A 26,464-nucleotide genomic window follows, 5' to 3' on the forward strand; every position below is an offset into this window, starting at 1 on the left:
CCAGTCTTTCCTTACACAACAAGTTATTAGGCTATTATACATATTAAGCATTGCTATAAAATAAACAAGTTCCTTTTTCAAGAAATTCATACTTCTCTGAAACTGCAAACCCACCCCCCCCATACAGAAAGACAGATGGCCAAGAGGGGAAACTGGGACATAGCAGGCTTTGGATACCTGAAGTGCTTGAAGCCCAGCTGAGCCAGAACTGAGGCTTTGATGAAAACCTTGAGTTCTGTTTCCCAAACTGGTGAATACCAGAGTCACTGGAAAGTACTGAGCAAATGAAAAAAAACCCCAAACCTTTAGATATTGCATGCATTCGATAACACATTAACCACCTGCAGCTCGTAGCATGAAAGGGTCTTTATTTTATTACAGTACAGATTCAGTCCAGTTCACAGAGAACACATCAGTCAGTACATATCTTCACTTTGTAGGAGAAATGGGCATGAACACGTGAGCACTCAGTCACCAGCCTTGTATCACCACTTTATGCATGTTTTGCCTCAAAAGCATCATTTATGGCACACAGGTTCCACCAGCATTCCATGTAATAGCACTGCAACATCAGCTCTAGAGACACAGGAGAGGAGGATGTAAACCTCAAGAACTGTGAAACTATGGATATATATGCACTGCTTGGGGATTTAACTTTCAAAATCCTGGTTTTGACTTGAAAGTTCGTTTTAAAATAACATGTCCCTGAATAATATGTTTTTCCTTGAGGCACATGTTCAAGTTCAGGCTATGGATAACAGTCTTCACTTCAAGCAGTCACTGAGAGCTGAGGATTTGGAGCAGACAGCTGTCTGGAAACCAGGTTTCCATGAGCTGCAGTAGCAGCTAACAGGTAGAAGGGCACCTGAATTTCAGCAGAACAAAGCAGTCTCCCATGTTTAACCATTTTATTGGATCCTGAAATAGGAATGAAGGCAACCATGTCAGCTAAATCAGTTCCTGTTAACCTACCAAACTTACCTTCCTTGAGGCTTTGGGCTTTTTGAAGCACTACATAGGACTCAAGACTCCAAAAGCTCATCTATTTCCCCTGCACATCCAGGCTTACAACAGGGGGTTCAGCAAAAGACACCGTTGCTCTTCACAAACCCGTTGTTGCTTACATCACATTTCTTTGACATGTCCAGCACCAACTCTCCCCATCACGGTCAGAGGTACTATCTTTAAGCAAAATAAAGCTGATAAATACTGTATGCAGTTATCCCCTATGTGGAAATAAAAAAAGTCAAAAAATCCCAAATCATCTTTTGAGAGGGGGGATTAAAGCATGACTTCTTTTAAACCATATTGGTTTATCACCCTGTAAGGGTGACAAAACTCCAATATCCCCCACAACGAAACTTGAAATCAGCAGGAACATGGAAAATACTCACAGAAGGAAGATGAGAGGCCAGAAAAAGGACTATGGATGATACTTTCAGTCTGAAGCATGTTTACAGTAGCTTCGATTTTCAAAGCCATTTTAAAAGTTTTGTGCACGGAACTTGCTCCTGCATACTCCACTATCTTTCTGACCTTTCCACCTAAAGACTTTTTTCTTCTCTCAAAGAGCAACAGAAAATAAGAAAGTGGATCACAGGAGAAAGAGACAATGAAAGCAGTGAGTTAGCATATAATACCAAGTACAGAAAGTAAGCTGCTGTAAGCTGTCCAATATAAGAGCAACATTGCAATTTTCATTTTTCCTCCACTTAAATCAATCATGGTTTGAAATGTTTAAAAAACAATGTCCCCAGTTCATGCCCAAGCTCCTCAAAGTTTTAAACACAGCATCTTACAAGTGAGAGAACACTGTCTTTTTATTTGTAAACCAGAATTTGAAATATCTTACAATATATTTTTAAATTTCATTTTTCTAAAGAAACAGCATTAAGAACTGAAAGAACAGTGTGCCATTAAGTGTTAAGGACCTGTTGTAAAAACCTTTATTAAAAAAGGTTATATAGGTATGATGAATATAAGTTGTGTTTTAGTGTCAACTACTTAAAGCATCTAAATGATTGAAAATGAAGTGCAAAACTGGAAGTCCAGTCACAGATGAGGCTGTAGAGTTGTGCTCAAGATAGAAGAGATCTACCCATGGCAGGCACAGCTGCACACTCACAAATTAACTCAAGTCTGCCCCAGCCATGAATCCTGCAGATCCGAGCGACACCACTGATTAAGTCAGTCTGAACTACTTAATATAAATTCTCCCTTTCTAATAAGAAGGATATTAACTACAGCTTTCAGTTAGGCAATAAAACCTTTCTAATTAGCAACAAAAAATAAAAGTGACATGCTTACTCTGTTTCAGGCACTTTCAAGATCATAGTTTATTTACTGTAGGTAAAAAGCTAGTATACAGATTAAGGGATCCCTTAAATTTCAACTCTACAGTTATACACCATCTAGTATTCTTGCTCTGAATATTAACCAAAAATGTTTCTAAACACCTGTAAGCCCCACTATAAATCTGCATTGTTATGAGGAAAAAAAAAAAAATATAAATCAATGCCTAACTTTTTAAATGCATAATATTTACACTGTGAAACCAATGGGAAATAACAAGCAGTAGCAAAGAGGCAGCAGATTTTAAAAAGCCAAAGTTTTATATAGGTTTTGGTTTTCTTTTACAGTAGTGTGCTAATCAGCATAATTGTATATATAAAAATTAAAATATAGCAGAGCGTCCCATTACAGAAATCTGAATTGTCTGAACTGCAGTCATTACTTGCTAACCATTTACATGCAACACCTGCTAGGACTGACTTTTTGTCTTTAAAGTGTAAAATAGTTTGAGGCTTAAGAGACAAACATTAATTTGTGTACAAATCTAAAACTGCACTTAAGAATGGTACTGGTCACAAGCCTCTTCCATAGAGAGGGGAAAGGAAAGAAAAAAGTACAAACAACAATAGAAAGCGGTCTCTTTCCCTTCACTAATTTTCAAAGGCAATGCATAGACTGAGAATACCTGGATGGCAAACTCTGGAGACTCTGGAAACAAACAGCTTTCACATACAAGACCTTTGCAGGAGGCCTTTCTTTGCATCAAATGGCAATGGCTGACAGCAAATAAGGGGCACCAGGTGTACAGGTAAGTAGGTCTTGCAAAATACTAAGATGGGGCAGTTGTTAATATACAATTTGAACTATATATACAATATAATGGAATGTATCCCCTCACAAAACTGGTTAATGAAACAATTGGACCTTTCTATACTAGCCTTATGACTCAGATACTGTTCTAATGAAAATATAAGTACACAAGAGACTTGCATGGAAAGTAAAATGTATGGGGCATTTTACAGGAACTATTGACAAAGCTGCTTAATGGCATTTCTGCTTTTAAAGTAATTTTGTTAGATATAATTGAAAACATCTGTATATAAAATGTCCTGACAGACACTTCAACATGGAGCTTTGGTGACTTAAACCATTTCAATAACAAGGTGAAAAATTAAACAGAGTATTTAAGAAAATTCAAACTGAATAGGAAATGGAATGCCAATATGGCAGTTAACCCTTTTTCTGTTGTTTTCAAACAGGAAACTCTCTTGTACCAGCAGAATCCTGTATACAGATAGACAGAGAAGTAGGGAATACACCAACTTATAGTTCCCATTAAACAAAAGTCAATTTATCATGTGAGAAGGTACAAATGACAGAAAACATGAATAGTCAATAGAAGAGAAACAACTGGTTTACATGAAAGAAGAGAGAACACTTCAGTCTGAACGCAGTTACTTTGTGAAAGCTGCTACAACAGCCCAGAGAACCTCATTTGTGTTGGTTTTCATACATTCAACCTCAGGGTCTAAATCCAGAAGCTGCCGCACTCTCTTTGTGGCTAAATCATACTGCTCATCCAGGAGGGGGGCAAAAGCGTTCTCCAGGACATCCGAGGCGTGGGCTAAGTACACCAGTGCCAGCAGGCGCTTGTCCATGCGGTGGGGGTCGTTCACCCATTTGTCAAGAACTGCCTCTTGAACCTTCTTGATGAGGCGCTGTTTGATGTTGTTGTTGGTGAGAGGGTGGGTAGTCATGTCAAAAAGAAGGAAGTTCTGTTTCTCTGTTGTCAGTACACCTTTTTCCACTAGATTTTTGGCTAACCGTTCACGGACATTTCGTAGCTGGTAGTGCAACTTCAGTGGGTTCCATGTTTCACCTAAAAAGGCAAAAAACCCACAACAGTCAGACAAGGTTTGTACTATTGCAGTGATTTTTTTTTTCCCACTCTGTGGTGCAGGAGGAGCTGTCAAATTCATACAGCTGAGTACTACACTACAACACTGTGCTCCTGTCAGCATTTCTCTGAGCCCTGACCTACCCAGAAAAAGGCACAGAGACAGAAACCAGGAGGGCCTCTTTGGAGGAACTCTGGAGTACATTTAAAGTTTGGATGAAACACTGGCTAAGCCATGTCTTGATTAAAGATATCAGAAAGCAGTCTCATAAAACAAAAACCAAACCAAGCTCTTTCACAAAGAAAGAGCTTACTTTTAATAATAAAAATAAAACCAAGCATCCCCCTACAGTCTTGTGCATTTGTCTGTATCCAGCCTTTTACCTTTTCAGAGACTGGAAGAAGTGTCATTGCCTTTCTTTTGCCACACAGGTAGGATCATGCACACCCACCCTGTGCATTTCTTTATTTCTTCAGGTTTCCACTCTTCTCCCCCTTCCTACCTCTACCAGATGAAACAGTGAACATGCACTGTGTGAGTATGTGTGCAGTGGGTGTGTGCACTATGCATTTTAGGAGGTAAGAAAGAGCATTAAGTGTTTCTTACACAGACAGAGGTTTTCTACAAATTATATGAGAATTTCTTCATCAAGCTTTTAAAAAATTTATTGGTTAACATACAGTAACAATTACAACAACAACAATAAGCATAAACCACAGATGACTTCAAGGTGATGGAGGGTGACATACACTGTATTCAAGTAACAGCCAAGTTAAATAAACACATGAGGTGATTCCAACTCCAGAGTGACAGGCAGAGAACCCACCCAGGCCTGGACTACACAAGTCCCTATACATCCCACATGTGATTCCTCAGCAGGATCATCCAAACACAAAAAAGTAGTTTCCTTACTACCTTTCATATGGCAAAGTCTATTTCCTAGATTTTCTACATTTGTCATGTGGACTAAAGTCAGTGCTGTGGTGACACCTTGTGACCAAGCTCCTCAATTACACAGACACTCGTCCCGACACAGACAGATGTTTGCTACATCTAGAGGAAATGTGACATTCTGATCTCAGCTTCTGTATTCCCTACACTTCCTTCCCTTAGAGGCTATCTTATAAACATGGGCCTGGCAAACTTCACCTTACACATCCATATAAATACTTCCATGATGGCTTTGAACTCATTTGTACCATAACTTCAAGCAGCATTCTCCACATTGCTGATAATTACAGATAAAGTAGCTATTTTCCAGGATGGACCTGGGCCCTAAAGCAAAATTCTAAGAGAGTTTATGAATTTATTAAATAAAAGAAAACAAAACCAAAGAAACGAACAAACAAAAAACCCCCAAAACAAACTACCAAAAAAACCCCCACACTGAAATATTTTTCTTCAAAGGACAGTCCTCTAAACCACAGGAAATGCAAAGAACACTAATGCCATTCAAGAATTAGTAATTAATAACCATATATAAGTAAATATTGATTCAAGCCTTAGCCACAGCACTGATGATAACTGTCTTCCTAGAGCCAAAGCTCAGTGGGGTCAGAAAAACCTTAGCTTAGCTCAAAGCCTACAACACTGTTCATTCATTAGATGACCTTTTTTGTATGAGCCCTAACTTGATGTATTCTGCACTGGGAAAGAAGGTGAAATGTCAGCACAAATTACATATTTGAGACAAGAAAAACGAATTGGTTTTGCAGGCTGTAAAAATGAAGGGGAGCTGAGTGAGAACTGAACTGCAAGGCTCTGCAGCAGCCATGCCTGCTCCTGACAAGGGCTGCTTTGTAGTCCTGTCTCCCCGCTGCCTGATAGCCAAGGAACAGGAGAGGATGGATGGCAAGGACCTGAGAATGAACTGGAGCTCAAGGAAGGCTGTTCAAGGTGGTGCAGGACAAACGGAAAGAACAAAGAAAACAAGAAAGCAGAATATGGTGGAAAGATTTTGCTCATCTTTGCAGCTCTTACTGCTTGTAAGAAGTGACAGATTTAAATGGGCAAATTCCCAAATCTCATTACCCCAGACCTCCCAGTTCCATCGCTGACAAAAGATGTTTGTTTTCCTGTTTGCACAACTGAAGTACAGCTCTTATCTACTGCAAGGAAGCTGCATTTTACATGTTTTGTGAAAGTAGATGAACACTGGTGATCAATTCTGTCTACAGTTTAGCCTGGAGAAGAGAAGGCTCTAAGGAACCTTACTGCAGCCTTTCAGTGCTTAAAGGGGGCCTACAGACACTTAAGCAAGGCCTGGGACATGAGATAATGGTTTTAAAGTGAAGGAGGTCACTGAGATTGGATACAAGGAAAAAGGTTTGTACAACGAGACCACTAAACACTAGAACAGATTGTCCAGAGAGGTGGTGGATGCCCCATCCCTGGAAACAGCCCCAGCCTAGTAGAAGGTGTCCAAGCTAATTGCAGGGAGGTTGGACTAAATGGCCTGTAAAGGTCCCTTCCAACCCAAACCTGAATTATTCTATGATAATTGGCATTTCATTTTTTGTGCAACAACTTACCAGCTTTACAGGAAGAGCTCTGTGCAAAGTACTCACCTTGAAGACTTTGTTTTGATCATCAAGAAGTGCCTAACATTTTAAAATACTTATTACATTTCTTCAGTTAATGAAAAAACAGAACTCCTGACTACTGTTTCTTTATGACTAATGGCCAAATCACCCTCAGTTTTTATGTCTGAGCTATGGGCTCCTTATCTCCCTTCTTTATCCAAAGATCCGAATAGTGAATCCACACACTTAGGCTCCAAACTTCCACTAACCCTCACATCCAAATACAGAGAAAGGCAGTTACATCTCCAGGGTGCAGTCCTGATTTACTTCAGTCAGTGGAAGGCACCTCTTCCACAGCTGAGATGTCCTCTGACACTTCCATACAGATCCTTTCTGTACCAAGTTAAGTCAAAAGCAACAGTTACTTATATTTGATTAAAGGTTACAATCAACAAGAGACTACCCTAGAGGACAGACTAATTAACTTTTTTGCATACTTTCTCTTGAAAAACCTTACAATATAATCTCTAGTGATGCCAGATAATTAGCTTTATTGGGATAAAAAAAGCAAATACGTTATGTCCAAGGCTTACCACTAAGCAGTTCAATCCAATTTTGTACTGTTTCAGGAGGCTGGGTCTCTTTTATGTGTTTCAGAGCTTCATCAAGCAGAACATCCCCTGTTGGAGCATCTGACTTGCAAATCACCTAGGATAGAATAAAATGCAGTCAGTATTTTGACTTAATTCATATATGACAAAAGCACCCATCAATTAAAAAAAAATGTTATGAAAAGCAAGGACATTTTTAAAAAATAAGGAGCTATCTCTTAAGAATATACAACTTAAAAAACCCCAAACCCTAGTTGTTAAAAAAAAATAAGGCTCTAATTCAAAGATATATTAAGTGTGACATTATCTGTAACTTAAATTAACCTTAATGGACTAAAACTATAATATTAATAACACACTTAAAACCTAATTTTTTTAAGGAAAATAAACCACTTACCCAGGTAGGTCATTTGCTAGCTCCTCAAAACAAAGTACGCTACACACTCTTAAATTAGTCTCTGATGGCAGTCTATTTTACTGCTTCAAGTCAGGTTATTCAAAATACTTCAGCTAAACAATTAGGTCTTGTGGAAATAAAAAAATTACAAACTGGAAAAGCACAAAAATTATTTTTCTGCTTCCAGATATTAATGGATAAAAATAGGTTCAAGGCAACATCTGCAGGTTTTACAACTCTGAAGAACATATTGCCCCATAACACTGTTCCACTCATTAACAGTAAAACCATTTGTATTAGATAAAATACATATGTACTAATAAACCTCTTAATACGCAACAATAAATGTTATTTCATAACTTCTGAAATTATTTGGGGGTTCCCTCAAGAAAGCACAAGAGAACAACCAAAAAATTTATTCAGAATAATACAATAAAATTTAAGAATTTGAGTAACTGCTTGTTTATCAGTATATGTCGTATTATAAACCAGCCAAAATACAATTTCTTTTCTGGTGGGAAAATTAAGAGCACTAAATGAAAACTTACAGATTAAGCTAGCCCAGGTCAACATGTTTAAATCAAATCTATCTTTCGTTATTAACATAAGAATTACTACCATTTCAAAGCACTTACTAAAATAATTATAACCTGGCAACTGAAGTAGTTTTACAAGTTAGCACTTCATAAGCATCAGGTCACTGACAGAAAAACTAATACATCAACAATCCTTACTACAAACAATAGAGGAATGCAATGCATTTTCATAGGGTCTGTTGATGACACTGAAATGAGTAGCAATGATAAGACAACTTCAACCCCGGCAAGACGATCCCCTGTCGATGTACAAAAGTGTACAAAGTGAACAGGATGAAAATAAAATTGATGAAGAGATCTTTGTGACTACCTAACAGGTCATAGCTGGAATACTATTTCCAATTTAGGTGGTCTATATAAAGCAAGAAACTAAGATTTTCAATAAAAATCAGCACGAAATGAACCAGCCCACAATGCCAAGCTAAAATGAATGAAGTTTATTTAGATCTAAAAAGAGAGTTACTTTTACAAAGAGGGAAACAAACAGAAGTTTAGGGAGCCTACTTTGTTAAATATAAAAGATACCAGCTTATTCTGGAAATACAGAAGATGCAGGACATATTCTCAAAAACTTCATCAGGCAATTAAAACAACCTGGTTGTTGAACTGCATTCAGCAATGGAGAATTTGAAGACTAAACATCTGCCAAGGAGGGACCAGAGAAACCTCACTTTCTGTCACTGCACCCAGATTAGATGGACTCATGAGACACTGTCCAGGTCTCCATTTTGGGGAGCTGAAGATCACTCCAACACAGACTTCAGATATTCTGTTTTAAGAGCACATCTGCATTTAAATCCACACAATCCCTATTTGAAACTAAGCACACAACAACACATATTTATCTCTCCGATTTACAAGCATGCACAGCATCACTCAAAACTTTTATTAACCACATACAATTATATTACACATCTTCCAGTTTTGTACCAAGATTTCGAACTTTTGGAAGTGCCTGTTCTTTCATTAGGAGCACACTTCAAGCTAGGATTTTAAGCTGCAAGACTGTAGATATTAACAGGTACTTTTCAGATATTCCTTTAATAATTAGCCTAAAACCAGCCAATTTAGCCATCTTTACTTCTTTTTGAAGCTGATGTTCCAGTAGTGTTTTAGTTTCACAGTAACCTCTGTTACACTGGATCTCTCCATCCTTCTGCAGTTGGTACCTGGTACTCACCATCTCATTTTAACAGGTAAAATGTGAAGTCATCTTTTTAACCTGATTTATTCTTAAAAACAAACAAACCAACTTCAGTGAAAAGATTATTTTTTTTTTAAATAAATAAATCAATCAATAAAAATGAAGTCTAGGACATAAGATTTTTTTTTAAGTTTAGAAAATAGCTTCCCTTGCTTATTGGGAGTTAAAATACTTTTTTCTACCACTGCAAAGAAGTTTAAGAAGCCAGCATGAATATAATGCACCATGACAATGGTGCCTAAATATACAGGAATTTATAGGAAAGAGCTGTAAGGAGCACAGAGGCCTCGATTCAATTCATGACTGACTCCATCAGCTCTTCTGAAGCCACACCATACAGCTATTTTGTTTCCAAGTTTACCAAGTTCTCTGCAGCCAAACACTGTTTCTCCTCACTCCTCTGCTACACTGAATATCCACATTGGTTTCTTCTGATTATCCTTCCCCTCATATAAAAGTATTTCAGTTCACTTCCATAATATTTCTCTTCCCTCTCCTTCCCAGCACATGGAGACAGGCAACAGCAGCAGCAGCCCAGACACCTCTTTGTCTTCATTGATCTGCTCTTTCTTGAAGGATTTAGTGATGAATCCTTCTTGACTAACTGTCTTCAGAGTGGGAAATCAAGTGGGTTTGGGGGGGGGTGTCTCATGAACTGAATCACCATAGAAGATTAGGCATCCACAAGGGGGGCTAAAGTAGAGAAAGAAGCGAAGATCCTTGTTTCTTCAGAGATGATGCAGCCTGACTTAAAAAAAAAAATCTCTTTATTCATATTTTTCAGTGATTTATCAGATACTAGATTTCCCTGGTATTCACCTACTGAGAAAATTTCGATTATACAGAATATTTAATTTGTGTTTTTCACAATGCAGTTTGGCAATTCAGCAAAGCTAAAAATTAAGCCCTTTTTGTGTTGATTTTAAAGCTAACTTCATTGTTTAGTTTTAATACAAAAATTCCTCACACGTGAATTGCTCATAATTGTTTGCAATAAAATACTTAAGTAAATTTGCCAAGGATTGGGATTGCTTTTGCTTTTAATAACTCTGTTGATTCAGTTTGCTTTCTGAAGCTGTGAGGCAATGTAGAGTACCATTTTCCATTTGCAAATCTCAACATTCAATTATTTGTTTCTAAAACTGATCCCAGTAGATGGAACTCCAAAATGATGCAGTGTCTACATACTCCTAAACCAAATTTATAAGGATGTTGCAATGTATAAGATATCCACTTTCGAAGTTTCACTAATGCCCACTAGGTCCTTATGGACTCTTTTCTCAGTCTTATTTGTCTCTCTATGGCATTCCATCATGGGTTTAATGCATCCCAATCCACTCTGAAGTTCTGCCTTAAACACTTAAACATATATTATGAGCAAAGATCAACTTGATGTAAGGCCTGAAGTGGAAATCATTACCATTCTTGTAAGTTAATTGTATGATCAAGGCCATAGCTGGCTGGTTATAAATCCCCACTACTGCCCAAAGAACTGGTTCTACCCTCTTTTTGCCTGCACCTCATCTCCCATGCCAGCAGTGTCACCTGTGTCTGATGACAAGGTCAAGAGAGTACTTCAAGTAAAAACTAAACTGATCAAAGTGAACTTGTTTTCAGCCAGAGGGGTTACCTGGCAAGGCTGTGCAGAATAATAACAACTTCAGAGAGACTCCAATAAGTCTCTTCACACGGACAGGGCTACCCTTCCCAGCTGCAGCGTGGGCTGAAGTGACCCAAGCCTAAAATCCTGCCTTCAGACCATGGCTTGAAGATGCAGGGTTTTGATTCACAAATCAAAGCTTTGAGTTTTAAGGTTTCATCTTCCCACTAAATCGAAAGACAGACCTGGGGCAAGGAGAAAGAGGGATCTCCTGAGAGGCAGAAGCTACAGAAAACAATATTGCCAGGGAATCACCACCTTAGATATATTATCAGACAGCTCATGCCACTTACTAAGCACAGTATTTAATTCGCAGCCAAAGCCAAGGGCAAGTAGAGCAAAGTCTGCAGAAGCAGGACAAGGAGGACAGAGTTGAGGCACTTAAGTCCAGCCAACAGAGGAACAAGACTGAAATTTGGTGTTAATGGAAAACTTCAAAAAAAGTACAAAACAACACAAGTCATTCACAAGAATTATTTCTAAATTGAGGGAGGTGGTGCAATTAGGGATTCTATTTGCAGGAAAATACTTGAGCAGTCTTCATTTACATTTTTAATTAACAACTTTTTCACAGAATCCTTCTGCCTGCAAAAAAAAAAAAGATATCTCCAATGCCTTACAACAGCAGAAAGAAGAAAACCTCCAGTATTACGTAGCTTTGAGATCACTTTAAACAAACACATCTACCCAACCACAAAACCACATGACAAAATTTTAACAAAAAACACCCAACCACAAACAAAACCCAAACACAACCTGGACCATCAAAAAAGGAGCAAATAATTTTGCCTGTATTCTTTAGTGAATATACACACAGGTTATTTTTCCATTTTCCTAAAAATCCCAACAATTCCACAGTTAATATTTCAAGCAGGCAGAACTGACAAGGTTTGCACAGACCGAAAATAACTCCTAAAGAACATTACTGAATGCCTAAGAAGCCAAAAGCTCTGGAGGAAAAAAACTGTGCAAACTAATCAATGCTGAACATGCTTAAATGGGGCTAAAAGAAGAAGGTGCTGTTTGTCTGAACAGAGCCTCAATTTTTCTGAAGTGGAGGAAGCTGGGAGAAGGTTGGGGAAAGCATAAGCTTTCCTCAAAATTTAGCAAAAGATAATATTGACCGGGACATGTGCCATAAGAGAATTTATTTGTGGTGAACAGGCAACATTTGACCACGTTTTCAATAAACTTATTTTACAAGTATCCTCTAATGCTGATGAAGTAAAAATTCTCAAAAGACTGTCACTTTGCACATTCTGTACAAAGGAAAAACCCAGTGGTAAAAGTAATATATAAAGGCCTCAAATATTCAATAAAGGACCTTAGAAAAGTGGCCATTTTAACAGTAAGGGAGCACAACCAATTTAACACACCAGTCACATGTTTAAACTGCATATATTTTTGTGTTCTCAGGGGCCCCAGGTACAAGGATGGTTTCCTTCCCATGCATTGCAGGCACAAACTGCAGCATTGTGTAGACCAGAACTGCTGGCTTGCAGGACACATCTGGCAGGCTGTCAGTTATCCCTTCCTTTCAGCATCAGCCCACATCCCACCGGCATTGCGAAACCCAGTTCTACAGCAGTTCACAGCTGGTGCTTCTGACTCCCCGCAGTAACTGCTGCCACCTCACCCTGGCCAGAGCCACTGCCAACAGGAATCTCTTGGTGCAAGACTCCCAACACTACTAGGAACAAACAGGAGCACAGAACAAGTACCAGAGATTTTCCAAGGCACTTCATCTCACTGCTGAAACACTTCCCAACTTTGGACATCCAACTTAGGTCACTACTCAGAATCATTATTCTCATGTAAAGCAAAAAAAAAAAAAAATCAAATCTTTTTCTTAGAACCAGCTGCAATTTAGAGCTCTTGTATTGCCTGAAGCGTGACACAAGTAAATGTGATCATTTTCCTCCACTTACCTTTCTTGTTAACAGACTTTTACGCCTCATTCCACAAGCCTCCAGCTGAAGACGCCCCCGCAATGCCAATTCGATTAACATGCAGCCACGCAATCCTGAGGAGATGCAATCATTCCAGAAAGATGTGTAACCCTGTGAAGAATGAAACACAGTAAGATATCTCCATCTCCACCTGCAAGCAAACAGCAGAAGGGGCTCACTGAGTTCTCTAAGCAGTTCTCCTGTCTTCATACACTTTTGAAGTGGCATCACTAGTCACCAGTTCCTGCCCTGAAAACATGAAGGAGGAACAGACTCACCCCCTATTAGTTTTGACACTCAAGTCTCTGCTGTTTGAAGAACAGGGAAACATCAGGAGAATGATGCAGAACAAAAGAGGGTGATACCAAGAACTGTGAGGTATTAAGTGTAGTTTATACATGCTCAAAATGAACTTACTGCATTTTTAAGACATCAAGCATTTGGCTTTACTGGCATCACAGACTCATCTCAGTTTAATGAGAAACATTAACATGATTTAAATGCATAAAGACCATGGCAGTGATAAAGCAACAATAACCTGAAAATGGATATTAAGTAAACTACAGAGTATACTGGAAACAGAAATGTAGCAATCAGCGAAAATCACAGAACCGATTTTTTTTTTTAGCTTAAATATAGTAAAGACAAAAGTTTTTAAAGAAATAATTGGAATAGATACTCCATCATTTAAATCCTTCGAAAACATGTATTTTTAAAGCTGGAAGCATATAGTTCTTATACAAACTGCAAAACACATTTATTCTATGAAGCACATCACACCTACCATGCTTTTTTATCTCTATTTCTGCACTGATAGCTGTCTGCTTAAACGGCAGAAGAGAGGATTTAATCCGCTACATTTACTATTCAGTATCTAGAAAAATACATGCATTGACTTCTGTACTCCATTGCTCAACACTTATGACCCCAAAAATCTTTTTAAAAGAATTCTATTTTATCTACAGATTAGCCAGTAGTGTTCTTGCACATTTTTTAATACTTGAGTATCTAAGACAAAACAAAATCATTGAGAAATGTTTTGTCTTTTGAGAAATGTCTGGAAAAACACTCAATATGATCCATAAAGCACTTTCAAAACTCCTCTAGTGATGCACTTCTGAAAATATTCTGAAAATATTTGAGATACTTCAGAGAAAGGTGCTGTAAACAAGAGAAGAGGTGGGGGGATGGGGGGGAAGAGAGCTCTCCCTTTCATAAAATTTATCCTAACCAATAACAAAAATGAGCTTAAATCAAGAGCAATTCAACTTTATTCTATTTGCAGATAAAAGCTGCCAACATATAGAGATACGAGACACACACATCCTAAGTGCACTCAACTTACAAACCAGTCCCTAACTAATGCCATCAAGTACATGTTTCCAGGAATGTGGTAATACTTGCTTCCACTTCCCACTTACCTGTTTTCAAGAGCTGTATTATATAGATGACCAATACTTCTGAAAAGTCTACAAAAGCCCTGAATCTCTAAAGTAATTGCTGAAATACGCCACAGATATTTATTTAAAATGCCATAAATATAAGGTTGGAGAGGCATTTGAGAAGTCATCTAATCAGCCTTCCACTCGAGTGTTGACACTTGGCAAGTATCAGCTACTCCTGTACTGCCATACTGTAATTAAGATTTTGGTTGGCACCAGACGTTTCTTCGCCAAATAACATGCATGATAAAGTGCAGTATTTGCTTGAGGGGGAAGAGATATGACTCCCACATTCTATTTCCAATCAGTTTCTTTACATAATAATTTGCGAAATCAGACAACACATACGCAAACTAAAAATCTACTGCACAAACTCACAGGCACAATAAATTTATACTTCTTTCTATTCACAAAAAGGATTATACTATTATGCAAACAACCCAAGTGCTGATGTTTCTTCCTCTTTGTTTAGTCATGAAAACTGAATTTATTTTTTAAATTACTAGTTTTCAATGAAGTGACATTAACTACACCACTCCCTGCAGTAATTACCAGATGTAAATTCCTCTACCCCAGTGTTTAATCAACACAGATGGCCATAGGCTGTGGGTTGTTGAGAAATACAGGATTATAAAATAATTCAGGTTCAAAGTGACCACAGGAGATCTTTAGCCCAGCCTCCTGCTGCACTCAGGTCAAGTTGCTCGGGGTTCTATTCAAGCAAGACTTGGAAACCTCCAAGAATGGAGACTGCACAACCACCCAACAGTTTTTAATCAAGTGATCCTGACAGACAGCTCAAGGAGATTATAGTCTTCATAAATGGAACCACTTGCTCTGGTGGGTTAGATGACATTAAAGTCATGAGAATACATATTGTGTCACCATCTTCTTTTTTTCCTGCTAAGATGAGTTTGCAGGTGATCCTCTAGAGAAGGAACATCTTATTTCCATACACAGAGATTGCACTGCTACTAACAGAGTTAGGAAGGAGATATTTTATAACAGTCTGTGTAATCCTGAGCATTCTTTAATCAATTAAACTTATCTTTCCAGATTGTTCAGGTAGATGAACTGATTGTTTTTGACACCTACTGCAAAGATACCAGATAATCAAAGGAATCTTCACAGAACATCAGTTTAGGACACAACAGTCTAACTCATCCTTTAACTCATACTTCTTGAATTACATGGAACTGAATAGGAGACACTTACCTTCAACACTGCAAACACTCTGTTGACACTTACTTTAAATGTCACACAGCATAACTAGAAAAAGGTGCACAAAAGAGAAACAAAAGGGTGGATGATAATAATAATAATATTAAATGGAGGGGCAGAATGGCAGTATAGAATGCACTTTATTATTTGTAAAGCAAACAAGGTCTAAAAGGTGGTAAATGAAGTCAGCTCACAGGTTAGAAAAGTCAGCAGCCAACTTCTTTTCTCTGTTTCTATTCAACTGTTTTTACAGGGAGCTAAAAGTTTTTTTAAAATCCTTTAAAAACTGAGATTGATAATAAAGTTTGACAGACAGCAATGGATCTGATCTGTAAACCACACACGGACCAGGAAGCTCCCACTCAGCTGAAGCAGGTGTACACTGGAGAAATTGCCATTCCCTGAACACCACCCGGCCACTGCTCGTTACAGCTTATGGGACAATACAGGGATGTGATTTTTAACACTGTTCTGTTATTCCAAACACCTAACAGTCTCAAAACACTTGACTGAAGATCAAACACCACATTTATAAATGCAATTCATTCCACTATTTAATGCTTTTAAACAGCAGTAGTTTTCTCACAAATATAACACTGAATATTTTTACTTTATCCATCTTCTTTCAAGTTATATAGTTTTATAAACTTCCTAACTCAAAGAAATACTTATTTCATTAAAGTTGCTAAGCAGCAGGGGGGAAGTCTTACAAAGCAGGAAATTATTTTTATCTGACAGCAATCACACCAGAATAGCACTTTAAGCTATGAATAGCTTGCAAGACAAAATTTTAAATCTACAATGATTCAAAGATCAAAAGAATGTTTACAACTGTCATGTTTATTTACACAAACACAGCATTTTTCATCAGATCTGACCTAGAAACTTTCAGATAAAAACTAGTTTTGCTAGACAAGCATAAAGGGAAATAAGAATAAAGTTTACATCAAAAACCTTCTACCATATTAACTTTGAAAGTTCAGACTTTCCACATGGGCATGGCAAAGCACAGAGCTAAAGATTAAGATCCTCTTTCTGTTTTAAGAACAAGTTATTCAAAATCCATGCTCGTTAGGCAATTTTCTTACCACCACCTCCTGTGGCCTTTATTCACTTTCTCCTATTCTCGTTCCTTTTGCCCAACTTCCAGCTCACACAGGTCTTCCTGTTCCGTTATCCATTAACCACTTGAAACTCTCACATATTAAAACAGTCGGTTGCCCAGTGAAGGCTCTGTGCCTTGGAATTACCCAAACTACCTTCCCTTCCACTTCCTGCTTTTACCTTGCCTCTTTAAATCCACAAGTTACTCGAGAGATTTCGTAATTCAAAGATTATTTTTAAATTTTTTTTTTCCCTTTAAAAAGGGCTAACTCTTTATCTCTGACCCAGTAAGGCACTGCAGCAATAACCACTATAATTTAATAAGCATGTAAAAAATCAGAATGACAAGACTAACATGACCAGATGTGCCTGAAGGTATTCGGTGCCAAGTATGTTACTGATTTTTACACGATCAAGGCTACTTTAAGACTTGCAAAAAACTTCAAAAATCGTTTCACATAAGCACAGAACAGCCAACCTTCACAGAGCCATCACTCTCACATTGCTCTACTCAGCATTCAGGCCACTGTTACACTAGCTATATTTGAAACAAACAAACAAAAACAACAACAACAAACCAAACAAAAAACCCCACCAAACCCACAGAAACATCACTATTTTCTGTTTCCCAATTAAAAGCCACCCGGCAGTAACAGTGCAAAAAACGCAACTAAATTGCAGATGCCATTTTACATTTATATTGACTATATTTATATTATATTATAAGAGAATATAATCTTGTAATACAATCATGAGAGAATATAATCATGTAATCTTGGATTACAGAGTGAAGTTAATAAAAAAAAAAACCTTCTTAATAAAATAGAGTACAAAAGGCGAGGTAATTTTTTAGTTACATTGTTTTATGCATCAGTTACTAAAAATCTTCCCAGAGAGAAGAGATACAAATCCTCTCTCCGCTTCCTCAGTTAACTCAGAATACGTGAGCTGCTATTCCACTATACCTGGCACAGATCAGGCAAGAGAAGGGAAGAGTGAAAAACCCGTGAAAATCTCTCAGATTCAAGAGAAAGGAAAAGAAAAACGCTTGCAGAATACAACCCAGAGGGTTCAAAATACACACATGATAATTTAAATAAATATGAGGTGTTTAACTTACTTTGTTAAGGCCACCTGTTTACAGAACACTGACTGTAGCCAATGCATTCTAATTCAATGAGTCTCCTGCTATTACAGATTACTTTGCAGACCACAGAGCCATTGCAAATGGAAATCAGCTTTGTCAGTCTCCCAAAAAAGCACCAAAAGTCACGTAATAGTCTGTGAAGATAACTTGTGGGTTACAACAGCCTACTCACTAAAAAGAAAAAAATAAAGTATTTCTTTATTTTAGCACAGCAGGCCCCTCAGGCCTGTTCTCAGACCTGGATTATTCAGTGTCACAGGTCAGTGTCAGGTCAAAGTTTTGGCCTTGACTCAGACTCAATTTACATTTCCGAAGAACCACAACAGAACAGCTTCCCTGGGATAATGCACTGGTAACACTGCCCAGGCTACTTCTCTTACCAAAAGCCTTTTCATTTTATGTTAAAACTTGATAATATTCCTTAGACCCTCACCTAGCACCCTCTACTTAAAAAGCAAAATAAAAGGCCTATGATAAACAAACTGAAATAAACCAAACAACTGAAAGGAACCTCCTAAAGGAGGAACATCACTATAGCTACTCAAAACCCTGAATTCCTGTTCTCAGGAAATTCCAAATTCTTCTTTTATGAAAGACACAAAAAAAAGAGTTTGAAATTTGGTAAATAATGCCATTTCTGAAACTTTCTGAGACAGAAGAAATAAAATGTTTTAACCCTTTCCAGCCATGGCAGCTGGGTCAATCTGGAAATTAAGAGAAAGCAAAGATAAACCATCATCACTCCTTAGAAGTTTGGAAGTCCCAGCTCTGAGGCAATACATCTCACACTCTAGTCAACAGACATGAAACCCCTAACTTCAGAGTTTCTCAGCTACGAGGCACAATCTAGGTTAAAGAAAGCTTTCACAATAGCAAACTAAATTCTGAATTTACAGGTACCCTGTTCTCCATTAGAAGAGTATTTCAAAGAAAAAAAAAATTCAACAGACTCTACTTGCATGATGCAAGATAAGAAAAATAAGACTTCTCAAATTCGCTGGACTTTGTTATTACTTTTATTACTTCTGCATTAGATGGCATTCAAACATCATGTTGGAGTAGCAATATAAAAGCTCTGAAACATAAAACTAGTGGTTTGTTTATATACAAAAAAAGTGCTGAGCTTTCCCAAACGAGGGTTTCTTGCTATCTCTTCTTTCCAATATGTGGCAGACTAATTTTATGGTATGCTCTCAAAAAACACAGATGACAAACAGACTAGAAAGTATTCTGTACTTGCTGGTATCATGGGAACTTACTGAGGACAATTATCTCCAGGTCCAGTTAGTTGCCCTCGCCAAACACACATGCCAGTATAACAAAAATACATTCTGGAGATCTGTAAAACACACGAGGTCCAGTTCTACTGTTCAAATGAAAACAAGAAGACTCTGTTGTCAGGAGATGTATCATCTGAGATAGACTAATTAAAGTGAATGTGGAACTTATAAAAAAAAAACCTTTCAAAGTCATTTCAGGCCATCTGTTGGATTAGACAAGGTAAATTGAGTCATCTGCTGGTATAAATTATATATGACCTGTTTTTCATGTTGAATAGCACAAAGAGCCTACTTATGGCTAGCATTTACACAGCATGTGTCATGAAGGGTGAATGTGCCTGCATTCTTACTTTGCATAGTTATCTCAATTCTGAGAAAGACACATGTTTTGTACATACATAAAATAGATACCTTTTCTCAGAGGTACTAAAAGTGGCAGAGAGAAACATTGGGGCGGGGGGGGGGAAAGCAGGAAAAGAAACTGAGGACAAAACAATATCCCAGTGCTTAATTGTTTTGCCAGCACAAGTGTATCTTTTGAAATATTGCTTTTTTCCTTGGAGAGATTAATTTCAGTTTTAGTGACCTTTCCAGTCAATGTCACCACATCTCATTTTATCCATGCACAAACCCACGTAATTAGAGAAGGTACGTCCTCCTCCACGTCTTCATTTTTAGCCCTTTGAGGACTAAACCCAAGACAGCTCCAACAAAGCCTGAGCTGCTGCTGAAGATAAAGTATTTTTTCACTCCATGGAAGCACACTGCTGTTCTCTCTCTCGAGCCCACAGTAGCATTTGTTGTTGTCAGTCAGATGTGAAAGTGTTCATGTCTGAGACCTAATGGTCAGTTCCCTCACCTGATGCACCACACTGGTGAACAAATTTCAGACACAGGGGAAAGGGAAGGAACGTCGCTGGGACAGACAGCAAAAGGCAAGAGCACCCCTTTCAGTGACAACCCACACTTCAATGGACAAACTGCATGCAAAACCTGAATAGTTTTCACAACCTGAATCCTTACAGATAAAACTATTCACTTAGTCTTTGGGATAACGAACTGGAGGCAAGAAAAAAATAACTGTGTGTAAAAAAAAAAAAATACTGGTGTACCTGTACTGAAGCCATTCATGGGCAAAATCTGCTCAGAAAATATAAAAAGCATAAGGCTTAAGGTATCATGCGCTATATTCATCATTACTTTCAGATCCCTGCTTTGGACCTCGACAGTGATTAACCTGATGATCAAAAAGTTATATTCTTTAAATCTGACAGGACAGCAATAGCATCCCTTTCCAATTCTCAGAAGCAATAGCAAGTTCTTTCAAGCCTATTATTAGCTAACACAAAGCACAGACAGAACATAATAATCTAAAATCGTCATCTGTCACCCATTTGAAACCTACTGCAAAAGGCAGGCAGAGACAATTTATCTCGACATATGTGCTGTGGCAAGTTGAATTTCACAAAGGACTTACAATTGCAAAAGAACAGTCCCTTTTTTAGTCAAGGCGTTCCTCTCTGCAGTAGTAGTTTTGTTATCTAGAGACAGACAGCTGGTGAGGACAGAAGGGAAAGGACTAACAGCACACACTGTCCAGGTGCACTGCAGCAGGTTAAGAGTTATTAGGAACTCTGACCTGCCCCAGTTTTCAAGTCAGATGTCTGCTTCCTTCCCCTTGCATCCTATCTCCAACCTAGCAAGCAACTTTATAACTCTAATCTGCTTCACAGCTATGACTGCTGATAACAAACACTCCCTAGCAGTATTTTGATTTTAATGAAAAGACTGAAAAGCACAGGGCTATCATATTCCCAAAAAAGACAAGAACCATCTAAATATACTGTTTCCTTCATGTAGTCTCTCTACAACAACTAGTATTACTCTGGATTTTTGAAAACACTTACATCACCTGAAGAACTTCTACAACACATCTCCTTAAAGCTATTCCCAAATCCAAATAGGCAAAATACATAAGCAGAAAGAATAGGGAAAATGCAAAAAAAGGGATTATTATAAATTATGTTTTAGCATAGAATTTCAATCCTTTCTGTTGACCCAAAAGCTTAATTTCAAGAATTCCAAATGCATCTATCACCAGCACTCCTCTACGACAGAAACACTATGTCCTCTTGAATTAAATGGAGATAACAGCTGACAGTGGTAGGAGAGGACAAAGAACAGTAAGTGAACACTGGCTTCCAACACCTGCACATGATTCTGTCATTCCTATCCTTTTTAGAAAGTAAAGCTGCTGGTTGGAACTGCTGATTGCTGAAAGAAAAACTGCCTGATACTGTTGCAGGTAAGTGAATCTCTTCTTTGTGATAACACAACTATGAGCAGAAATCTCAGGCAAATCAAAATCAGTAACTGAGTTACAGCAATAACTTTAGGGATTCTTTAGATAGAAAAAAACTCTTAAAAGTTAGTAGTTTAGGAACATCATAGTTCTATAAGAAACAACTAACACACATTTTGAATCTCTTAAATGGGGTGAAAGTCAGCAAAATTGATGCCACAGATAATTAACTTAATATTGAGCATATTTCACAAAGTATTTGTCCATCAAATCTGACACCTGACTTTTTTTACGTCAAACCTAAAAGCTTCAATCACATAATTACTAGATTATACCTTAAAAATAAGGTACACTTGAAAAAAAATGTGAAGTCTTTTCTTCCTGCACATTGATGCAAGCAGCTTCACAACATAACACTAAGCAAACCTGGCACTTGCTCTCATTAATCTTCATACAGTTGGTCTAATTTGTTAAGGTCTCTCTGCAAGATTTCTCTGACTTTCAGGCAGCCAACAGCTCCTCCTCATTTAGTGTCAACAGCAAACTTAATAATAAAAGATAAAAACAATAAAAAGACAAAAACAAGATGCCCACAACTTGTGAATGATAAAAAAAATGCTCAAGTAAAATATCTACTAGAGTGATGCCTCAGAAATACTCTGGATTTTCAAATACTCTGGATGTGTCAAAGGAAAAATACTCAAACTTCAAGTCATTTGCAACTAAAATAAACTGGAATCCTCTTCACATGAGATTACAGGTATTTGCCAAACTATACCTAACTAGCTCTTTACTGCAAATCTGGCCTATTAAGTAAGACATCACCTTCTCAACACAGAAGCTTGCAGGAACCTATGAAACTTTTGAAAATTAGTATCTGTTTAAGAAAAAAATGCAAGCCAGAGTGCATCAGTGTTTATTACTGGAATACTACAATGTGAGGGCTTTGATGTCTGACTCTAGTCCCTCTCAATTTCCTCTTTGGATGCAAATGAAATCATTAGCCATTTTACTGGAACATAAGTTGTACTCCAGTTATAAATAGAAGATAAGTTACTGAGGGAAATCTCTGACAGTCAAACACTAGAAATCCTTCAGGAAAGCATGCATACAGATTCTACAAAGCACAGTACTGTTGATAAGAAACTTGTCAGGTATTTGATTAACCTGCCACTGCATTTAAGAATAAATAACAAACAGCGACTGCTGTCAGCTGCTGAAAGCACCAAAGCCAAATGCTATTGTCCACTTTGTCAAGCACATACATAGGCATATGTTACACAGACACATCTCTCATTAAAATGAAGATAATAAAAACACCTAACTTTGCTGAGGACAAGGCAAACTAACACATGCACACTGCTGAACCCTTATGAGATCTCTGATTAAATCAACACTTTAGAGTCTGTTAATTTAGAAACCAAAAGACAAATTTTGAAGCCCAACTTTTATCATGATTAAGTGTATACACAAGCAGATAATGACTTCAAATATTTGCATGGCTCTTGCAAATCCACCTTTCATCAGGGGTCCAATCTCTGTTCTCCATATTGGAGCAAAATAAAGATGTAATTAGTTTGTTCAATAACCTCCTAGTTCTACAAACTGATTTCTAGTCTACCAGCTATTGTCACTGAGCATAAAATCTGACATTTATTTGAAAGAAATGTTTAATTAGAACTAGTGCCTAAATACTCCACACCAGATATTTCACTCAAAAAACCAAGTCTTCCCGCTAAAGTAAGCAAATAGAGCAGGATCAGATCCTGCTAATAACCCAGAAGCTTACAGCACACAGCTTGTGCATATTTAGTGTGTCCTACCGGTGGGCTAACCGTGGCTGCAGCTAAGTCCCACATAACTGCTCCTTCAATCACCTCAGCAGGATGGGGGGAGAGAAAAGGAAGAGCAGAACTGAAAATGCAAAACTAAGTGATGCAAAAACACTTGCTCACCGCCTCCCACAACCAGACTGATGTCCAGGCAGTCCCCAAGCTATGACCACCTATGGCCAGGGTACCCCTCTGGGCATTTGGGGTCCTGGCTGCCCCCCTCTGTACAACAGCAACCTCCTGACACTCAGGGGGTGGGCAGAGTGAAAAACAGAGGCGGCCTTAACACTGCATAACACTGTTCAGCCACAGAAAAAACAGGGGGTATGTTATCAACACTGTTTCAGCCAAAAATCAAAACCACAGCACCACATTGGCTGCCCTACAACGAAAATTAACTCGATTCCAGCCAGGTCCAGTATACTTCTCTTAATAAGCATAGGAGAAACCTAAATCTGGTATGTCCTTCTAATACAGACAAAGCAGGTCCATTACTGGCTGACTAAGTAACAGGGGGAGGTTTCACTAACTTTGACTAACTAGGCCACAGTAATTAAAACTGTAACTACCTTCTCCAGGCTTACACATACAGTGTATCTGTCCTCAAACAAAACAGCTGCCCCTCCCTTCCATCTGTTCTTCTACAGCAGTCACAATTTAAAACACTGTGTAAAAGCACTGTGTTATTACAAATCTGGGGAGCTGTACAATTTTAAGGAATCTACATCTGGCCATCAACATGGATGAACTTCTAGAGACATGTCTTGGGTCTCAAAAAAAAAAATGTACATAATGGATAGAGATTCCTCTTTTCTTTGTCTAAACCTCTCCTAGTTTCCTTTCAATTTGTTCTTTTCCGAACAGGTTTCTCACTTGTTTCACTTGTACAGGTGCAAACAATTTTTAATAAACAGAGCATCTCATAATAATGCCATGTCAACATTTTCATTATGAGATTAAAAAAAAAAAGAAAAAAGGAAAATCCTCTTACTGTGCTGTTCTCACACTCAAAAGAACAAGTTCTTCCAGTTAGTACTTAACACACATTAACTGTGAACTGAAAACCTCAGCCACAGTCTGCAGAAGCTGCTAAAGCAGAAGTCCCATTTAATTATCCAGCACAGGCAAAGTAGTTGTTGTTAGGGGATTAACGTAGACAGAACATCCACCTGGCATTTACCTCAACCTCGGCAATAAGCGTTATACACCTGCCTTCTCCACTGCGCAATACAGAAGACATACTGAAATTACAACACAATGCAGATGGAATGCTTCTCCTGTGGTAGAGACTGTCCCATGTGGAAGTGACACAGTAAAGTCAAGTGTCTGCTGAAATTAAAAAATGAAAGTGCAATGTGCTGTTCTGTACAAGAATGACAGGCTAAATACAAAGCTCCTGGTACAACCCATGTACAAAAGCCTGGCAGCCAAGGACTCTGTAAATAACACAACCACATGATGCTATCTAGCAAGACCATAAAGGCAGATGACTAGAAAGTGTATAGCAAAAAAGCAGCTTACAAGTGCTTAAGAGTATCAACAACAGAAAGATATGCAAAAAGCCTGACAGACTAATTTCCCAGCGTGATGAATAAATCCTGTAACATCCACAAATAATAAAAGAGCTTTGAGTGTAACACCTCTCCAATTATAAAGAGCTAGCTCACAAGGAATAGTATTTTATTAATTCAATGGTCCATCACAAACAGGGGGTGGGGGAAAACAAAAAAAAAAATTGGTGAAATGGAGTAGTTTAGTGCAGGATATACTGGGGGGTGGTGGGAAAGCCTCGACATGCACAACACCAGTGATAATACCACACACCTTTGGACTCCTACTCATCCAGGCTTACATACAGTGCACTTAGAGGAAGAGAACAGACATGCAACATTTTATGTGTAACCTCATAACTTTTATGTCTGAAAATGTACGTGAAATCACTCTGCAGTAACACTTTATGAATATTGCTGAAAGAAAGTAAGTTACTGACATTTATCTAAGACCTGTTTGCAAGACAGGAAAAACCCAGCTAGAAGTGGCACGTGGCAAGCCACTGATTTTTTTCTTCCTTTACTAAGAGTTATGAGAAAACTTATTGAGAATGTTGTCTGTGCAGAGGAAATCAAGCCACACATTTACTCCAGACTAGCTTGCCATTTCTCCAATAATGCAACACAGAAGTAAATATGTGCTGTAGTAATTCTTTGTTCTGTGAATAAGAAAGTCATTCTTAAATATACAGCCTTTAGCACTCAGTCTGGTCAATTTAGCCTTGTAAGGAAGTCCTATAACATGGAGCTTGACTAATTGAGATAAAAATACTGCAGTACTCTAACTACATCAGGATCAAAGAACACCTGAAAAAATACCACTACTTCTTTAATATAAAATACTGGTTTTCAGTTTCATTATTATTTCCATTCTGGCAATAAACAGCAATACTTTTTAATCTATATTTCAAGCAAAACTTTCAATTTAAGGAGCTTCCTATAGGCAGAGGAAGAAGAGTTATGGTGTGCTTTTATGAGCACTCTAGAGTTCAAGCTTTTTTTTTAAGAGCACTTCAAAAAACTGGAAAGCATCACCAGAAAGGCTTTGACAATACTTTTGCCCTGCAGCTTGACATGAAAGAAAGGACTACACTGCACTTAAAGTTATCCATAGAAAAATAATACAGATTACAGATTAGCCATGCTGTAAGCGCAGGGATAACCACACAAACTGCATGCAGCTGCTCTGAAATCAGTATATCCTCCAAAGAGCCCCAAAGCAGGATTTATTTACTCAGCAGCACAGTAAAGAGGCACTTTTTTTTTTCTGGTTGCATGTTGTAGCAACCAGAACTGGGGTACTCCTCCTCTCACAACTCCTATCTTCTCCTAGCCTGTAACTTGTGTAATGGACATGAAATGAAAAAAAAGACCAAAAAGGTGGGTAACTACGAAAGAAAGGATTTTTCACCACAGACATTACACAGTTTGTTGTTACTAGGCCCTGAACATTTGAG

The 26,464-nt window shown here is 38.0% G+C and overlaps 1 protein-coding gene across 1 annotated transcript in view; it reads right to left on the minus strand.

Annotated features, from left to right (window-relative positions):
- Positions 1 to 351: 351 nt before the first annotated feature.
- The window catches only part of GOLPH3 (golgi phosphoprotein 3), a 31,146-nt gene continuing 5,033 nt past the window's right edge, over positions 352 to 26,464 (minus strand). Inside the window, exons 2-4 of the mRNA XM_027634816.1 lie at positions 13,109 to 13,240; positions 7,306 to 7,420; positions 352 to 4,171 (exon numbers count right to left, since the gene is read on the minus strand). Of these exons, the coding sequence (XP_027490617.1) occupies positions 3,747 to 4,171; positions 7,306 to 7,420; positions 13,109 to 13,240 (672 nt within the window). The 3' untranslated portion in view covers positions 352 to 3,746. The remainder of the gene's footprint in view (positions 4,172 to 7,305; positions 7,421 to 13,108; positions 13,241 to 26,464) is intronic.

Source organism: Corapipo altera, unplaced genomic scaffold (genome assembly GCF_003945725.1).
Source record: "Corapipo altera isolate COAL_440 unplaced genomic scaffold, ASM394572v1 61411, whole genome shotgun sequence".
Taxonomy (NCBI): domain Eukaryota; kingdom Metazoa; phylum Chordata; class Aves; order Passeriformes; family Pipridae; genus Corapipo; species Corapipo altera.